General features: G+C 53.1%; 1 protein-coding gene across 1 annotated transcript in view; it reads left to right on the plus strand.

The window, feature by feature from the left end:
- MPRIP (myosin phosphatase Rho interacting protein) overlaps nt 1-6,572 on the plus strand; it is a 73,535-nt gene that overhangs the window by 46,864 nt on the left and 20,099 nt on the right. The window contains 4 exon segments of the mRNA XM_031061056.1: nt 1,168-1,236; nt 1,456-1,545; nt 1,979-2,088; nt 6,371-6,571. Coding sequence (XP_030916916.1) covers nt 1,168-1,236; nt 1,456-1,545; nt 1,979-2,088; nt 6,371-6,571 — 470 coding nt within the window.

Below are 6,572 nucleotides of genomic sequence, written 5' to 3' on the forward strand. Positions count from 1 at the left end.
GATGGGCAGGTGAGTCAGGAGAAAGCTCTGCCCTTCATGTCAGTGTTTGGTGCTGTGGTCAGTCCTGTTTCTGGCAGCTCACTCTAACATCCTGTGTTGGCAGCTCACGGAGCAGCTCTCAGTGCTGATGGAGCCCCAGTATCCTGGGTAGATCAGTACTGGGCTTCTCTTGAAGTGGGAATTGCTGTTGCTCTGTCCTGGGGAGGTTTCAAAGGTGGATATCACATCGTGGGTTTCTAGGGAGCCAGGGCAGCTTGGATGGCAGCCCTGGTTTCATGTTCCTGTTCCCTATTTATTACTCTCGTCTCCCTTGCGACCCAGCGACCTCTTTGGTGTCAGAAATGAGGCTCAGGTAAAGTCTTCTGAGTGCCAGGGAAATTACAATAAATAAATAAATAAATAGATGGCTCTGAGGGAAGCAGCTGGTGCCACTTCCCTGCTGCCAATTCCCAAAGGGATGCAGGATGTTCTGCCCTATTGGAGCCTTAGGGGTGGGCACTGATGCCGAGGCAGCATGGATGGCCCTGGCTGTTTGCAAACCACCCCTTCCCTGCATTTCCTTCCCTCCTACTCAGCTGTCAGGGAAAAGGAGGGCAATTTGCCTGTGGCTGTGGCTGGCCCAGGCTCTCCTGTGGGTACCCCTGGGTCCAAGGACACATCCGTAGACAGCCAAAGGGGAATTGGCAGCTGGAGCAAGTGCTTTATTGACTGAAAGCTGCCTTGGGTGAGCCTGTGCTGGAAGCATTCAGGAGGCAGATTTGTATAGAGCAAGGGCCAGGAATAGACTCCCAACTCAATTTCTAGGTACTGTAAATAAAATATGAATGTCTTACTACATTTTTTGTGCTAGAAAGGCTTTGAAGTGCAGTCCCTAAAAGCCTTGCAGTGGAGCTAATGGAGAGGCTGCCACTGTCCTGTGGCTCTGGCAGTGTCACTGTGACGTGCAGTGTCTGGTACTCTGCAGGGTGGCAGCAAACCATCACTGTCCCTTGCACTGCTGCCTCTTTGGGTCTCCCCTTACCCCATGGAGTGGCTGTGTGTGGAGCTGGGAGGGACAGGCATCGAGCTGCCTCCTGCAGGGTGGCTCTGATGGTCCACCTGTGACAAGCAACCATGAATATGGGAAAGGAGCAGAATTGTAACTGCTCCATCTTTGTTGTTTCCTAGTGGAAGAAGCACTGGTTTGTGCTGACTGACCAGAGCCTGAGATACTACCGGGATTCAGTGGCAGAAGAGGTGAGTGTCTTGTGTCAGTGTTCAGCCCATTACAGGGCAGCTCCTGGTGCTCCCAAAAGGATCCTGGGCAGGTCACTGCCTCTCTCAGTGCCCTCATTCCCAGATGCCAAAGTCCTGGAACCCCTTCAGGGCTTTGTGCTTCTCAGGGGCCTTCCTGCAAGCCCGCCATGCTTTGGGGCTGCAAAGCTTTGTGGCTTATTTTACCTCTTCCCTCTGTAGGCAGCTGACCTGGACGGAGAAATCGATTTATCCACATGCTATGATGTCACTGAGTACCCAGTTCAGCGGAACTACGGCTTCCAGATCCATGTAAGGAAAATGTGGGGAGCAGGAAGGGTCCAGCTGCAGGACAGCTGATGGGGATGCTTGTCTGTGACAAGGGGAACATCTCCCCAGACACCCAAGAGAGGCCACTCAGTATCCCCCCACAGTGCTCCAGAGAGCTGTGGCCTTGGGTTTGAGAGCCAGTTTTTTGGCTGTCTCAGAAAAGGAAGGGGGAAAGGGAAGGTTTTGTCACAGACTTAGGGTCTCACCTTTGGCAGAATCATCCTGATTGCTGAGAAATGCTAATTCCCACTGGGAGTGTGCTGGGGACAGAGGGGCTGGGTTTGACCTCTGTGAGGCCAGCAAGCAGTGCCCTAGCACTGGGGGCTTGGGGATGGGTGCAGGGTGGTCTCAGGGAGTTGGGAGGCTGCTGGTGGGTGCAGTCACCTGCTCTGAGCTGTTCTTTCTCTCACTGTAGACAAAGGAAGGGGAGTTCACCCTCTCTGCCATGACGTCGGGCATCCGCCGCAACTGGATCCAGACCATCATGAAACACGTTCGCCCCACCACTGCTCCTGATGTAACAAGGTAAGGGGGGGCTGTAGCAGCCCTTGCACCTCTGTGGTTTGCTGTGCAGGAATAACTCATCCCTCATCTCTTTTCTTTCCTCTTTCTGAGCCTGTCTGTTCCTGGAAGCTGCAGCTCTTTTTCACATCTCTCTGAGCTTAATTTGGATACGCGTTGTGGGGACGCTGATATGCCGAGTTATTCTTACACGTGCAGATTTCAAAGAGGGTTGAAAATGTGGTTTTAATTTGTGCATAGGAATATGAAACACTGTTCCTATATCAAGGCTCCTCTGGATTCCCACCAGGTATTGTGAAACCACTTGGATTCAGTTGTGCTGGGTTCACCCTTTCCTCTGGCTACTGTTCAGCACGAGCTGCCCAGCCCCTCTATGGGTCACAGCAGCAGGAGCTCAGGGTTCCATTTAGAAGCTGTTTGGCTCTGATCTATTTTAAGCTCCAGCCAGGAAATCATCTTCCCTCCTCTTCTGATCTTGCAGAAAGCTGCTGCAGCTCGTCCCCCTTAAGCTGTAGTAATGCTGGTGTCTCCTCCTGCGTCAGTGCCAGAGGAAGGGGACCTCCTGCGTCACACAGTACCTTCTGTGGGCGCTTCCAGCTGTGTGTTCAGGGTATTTGGCCTCCTCACAGCTGTCTGTGCTGGTCACACTCATACAGGCCACTTCTTACAGGCTGTGTGGACACAGCTACACACTAACTCCGTCTCCTGTCCTTACTGTAGCTGCAGCCAGCAGGTTTTTGCCAGGTTTGTTCCTGTGTTGATGGAATGGCTCTTCTGACCCAGTGCTGTTGACCTGGAGATGCTCCAGCTTCTCCTTCCCCATCCTGCTTAGCCCTCAGCCATTGTTTTCCCAGCCGTGCCCGAGCTCTGGTGGATATCACAGGGGTCTCATGGAAGCTGCCTTTCTCCTCACTCCTGTGTATGTTTGATTTCCATGCAATCCCAGGAAAAACTTCTCTTTGAAACTGTCCGTGCTGAAGCCCAGGTTGGAAAACTGTGTTCTCTCCTGTATTAACGTTCTGTGGTTTGTATATCTCGTGATTCACTGCATGCTCCTCCTTTTCTGCACCTCGGATGGGAAGTCCTGCAGTTTCCATTTATTTTTCTTTCTTTTCTTCCCCCCTTCCTTTTTTTTTTTTTTTTATTTTTCCTTTAAATAAAAACCAGAGAGAAGGGAAGAAGCAGCCTGGTCTTGACCCTTGATTTCCCCACACTGGTATCTTCCGATGTGACTAGATACGAAGATGAAGACCAAGGAAATTTGAGGGGACCTCTCTGCCTTTAAAGAGCCAGATGTATTTATGGTTGCTCACAGGTTACTGCAGCACGATAGCCCTGTGCTCACTGTCTGCACCTGCTCCAAGCCCACACAGAGTGGTTTCACTTGGCTTTCCCTCTGAGAGGGTCCAGGCGCAGGTCCCTGTTGGGCAGTAACTTGTTACACTGCACAAACAGACTGTGAACCAGTCCTGAGCTGGGAAAAGGGAATGAATGATGTGTGTGTGCTTCTGTGGTTTCCCACCGAGCTGGTGCTGTGGGTTAGTCACATTGCTGGAGTCCTGCTCTGTGTGTGCAGCAGGGCTGTGTTCACTGGTGCCTGCCTGGCAGCCCTTTGCAGCAGTGTGGGGTATCCCAGCCCATCCCACCTGGCTTTGGGATGCCATTGCATTCTGCACCAGGGAAGCAGAGGGTGAAGGGGGCTGCTGGAAGGACAAACTGCCCAAGGCTCAGCATGGAGGGGTGCTGGGTGTTGGCACAGTGGTGGGGTGTTGTGCTCAGTGTGTCAGGAGGGCAGCAGTGCTCACTCATACCCGGGGATGGTCCCACACGCTCCTGCAGCCCTTAGCTGTGTCTCATTAACCTGCTGCCGTGGCTCCACCCAGCCAAACACTCCCTGTCTCGGTTTCTTGAGCCCTAATGATGGTTTACAGTGCTGCATGTGTCAGCACCCGGCATGGGCAGCAGATGCTGCACTGCTCCCTGCCCTCAGCAGTGCCCTGCAATCTGCAGAGGCACTAATGGCAGTCTGCTAATGATGATGGGGCAAATAGAAGATACCCCCATGAATGAAAGTGGCTGCTTCAGAACTGGATCCATGTTGAACTCATTGCCCTTGTGAGGCTGGGTTCCCCAGTGCACCCCAGTTCCCTGCAAACTTTGTGCTCTTCTTGCCACAGCGTGCTCAGCTTGCAGCTTGCACCATTCCCACCCCTATTTAAAAAAGCCTTTTTATTTTAACCTGTAAATACCATTGGGAGGCAAAGATCACCCCCTTCCTGTGTGATATAAATTAATTTCTCTGTGGTGGAGGAGATGTGGAATGGTTGAGCAGAATTAATAGCCGTGGGGCACTTGCAGGAGATGAAATGAGAAACTTTGGGCCAACCTTCTGAGTGTCTTCACTTCGTTCCCAGCAGCCATCCCTCTGCTCCCCGACCCACATCCTGTGCCCTTTGGAAAGCAGCAGAGGAGAAATGAGCTCGTGAGAGATGTCACCTCTAGAAATGCCGAGGTTCTTCCACGTGGGTTTTAGAACAGCAAAATATCTGTGTCCCAACACCATATGGAAGGCCCCAGGACCCTCATTTCTTTACTAACACTCTTCTCCATTTTAAGACTCATTCTCATCCCTGCTTTACTTTAAAATGCAGCTGTAATCACTAACTGACTCCAGATTGAGAGCCTGGCTTTGGAGTCGTGCAGTATCATGGGTGAGGAGCAGTGACATTTCATCGTCGTGCCTTCTGGGTTTATTTTATTAGCTGCAAGTGACAGCACAGAAGAAGGAATTATCTCTGAGCTGGTTTTAGCCTGTAGCTGCCAGAGTCTCTCAAAGCCCAGCTCTACTGAGCCTGTGGTTTGCTGCTGGATGACAGTGCATCGGAAGATACTAGCCCACACAGAGCCATGTCTTCTGCTCCATCCTTTGTTTTGGGCATATGCACATCCATGAGGTTCTTGGCTGGGGGCTGGGGTGTGTTTCTGAGGTGGGAGAAGCTGTGATGCTGCTGCTGCTCTGCTCTGCTGCTGCTGCTGCTGCTGCTGTTGTTCCTGATCACAGCAGTCCCCGTGCATGTGGTCCCTTGGGTCAGAGGCTGTAGTGAAGGGCCCAGTGAGCTGCTTTCCAGCTCTTGCACAAAGCTTTTTGAGTCCCTGCTGGAGGCTGGGGATGCTGTGGTTGTATTGGAAGCAGGGAGAGCCAGGAGTCAGCCTGAGCAGCAGGACTGTGCCTTGGGAGGCAGCTTTTGGAGGTTTGGGTAGCAAAGAGAGTTCAGCAAGTGCCCACTACTCCCTTGGGACAGGTTTCCTCCACAGACCTAGCATACTGCTGTTTTCTGGTTTAATTTTGATCTGCATGTTACAGGGCTGGCATGTCCGTATTTAATAACCTAATACTGCATTATGGATTATCTGTAGGTTAGAAATGGTATTGCCTTCCCCTGTTAACTTCCCCTGCTTGATGAGTATGTCTCCCTCTTCAACCCACCACCCTCTAACTCGGCACTAAAAATCATTCCTTGCTTGAGAAACTGGCATTTTCAGTGATTTCTGTGATGTGTTGAGTAATGTGCTCTCCTTGCTGCACTCACTCCTGCCCATGTCAGGGGGCTGCCCAGCGCCAGGGGGGCTGCCCATGCTGCCTGTGGGGCTGGGTGCCCTGGGGAGGTCTGTGCCTTCAGTGCCGATAGTGGCACAGAGAAGTTACGGACCCATTAATACTTTTCCAAGCTGAAGGGGAACCTTACCCTTTCCCAAGACTCTCAGAGCTGCTCTGTGCTTCTCCACCCCACAGCTCTGAAGCCAGCCTGGCTTTGGTGGGAGTGGTGGCATCTTTCTCACAAGCGCATGACTATGGCCATGCCAGCTGGGGTGTGCATGGAGCCCCACAGCCTGGGGGCTGGAGGAGCTGTTGGAACCTCTGACAGCACAGTTTGGGGTTGCTGCCTCAGCCATGGGTTGCTGCTTGCTCATGGTCACTGGCCCCAGTGTGGCTGCCAAGGAGGAACAAGGTTGGGATCAGCCACTCTCCGGGTGCCAGGGTGTCCCAGGAGCAGCTGGGGCCACTTGCACCAAGGCTTTGCACACCAGCACATCCTGGGCAAGGGCAGCAACAGCTCCTGTGCCCGAGGGGCGAGGGGAGATGGAGGGGCAGGGGCACCCACGTGGCATTGGCTTGGGCTTCCAGCAGCCCTTTCCCACCCGGCTCTTGGAGGCATGCATGGCAGCGCCTGGCTGTCTCCAGCACCCACTGACACTTTCCTTCACCCTTTCTCTGTCCTCACAGCTCACTGCCGGAAGAGAAAAGCAAAACAGGCTCTTCCTTCGAGACCGGTCCAAAGCCGAGCGAGAAGCCGGATGCGGAACAAGCTGAGCTGGACATGGAGCAGAAGCGGAGCCGCGCCCGGGAGCGCCGACGAGAAGGACGCTCCAAGACCTTTGACTGGGCTGAATTCCGCCCCATCCAGCAGGCCCTGGTGCAGGAGCGT

This window comes from Geospiza fortis, unplaced genomic scaffold, assembly GCF_000277835.1.
Source record: "Geospiza fortis unplaced genomic scaffold, GeoFor_1.0 scaffold213, whole genome shotgun sequence".
Taxonomy (NCBI): Eukaryota; Metazoa; Chordata; class Aves; order Passeriformes; family Thraupidae; genus Geospiza; species Geospiza fortis.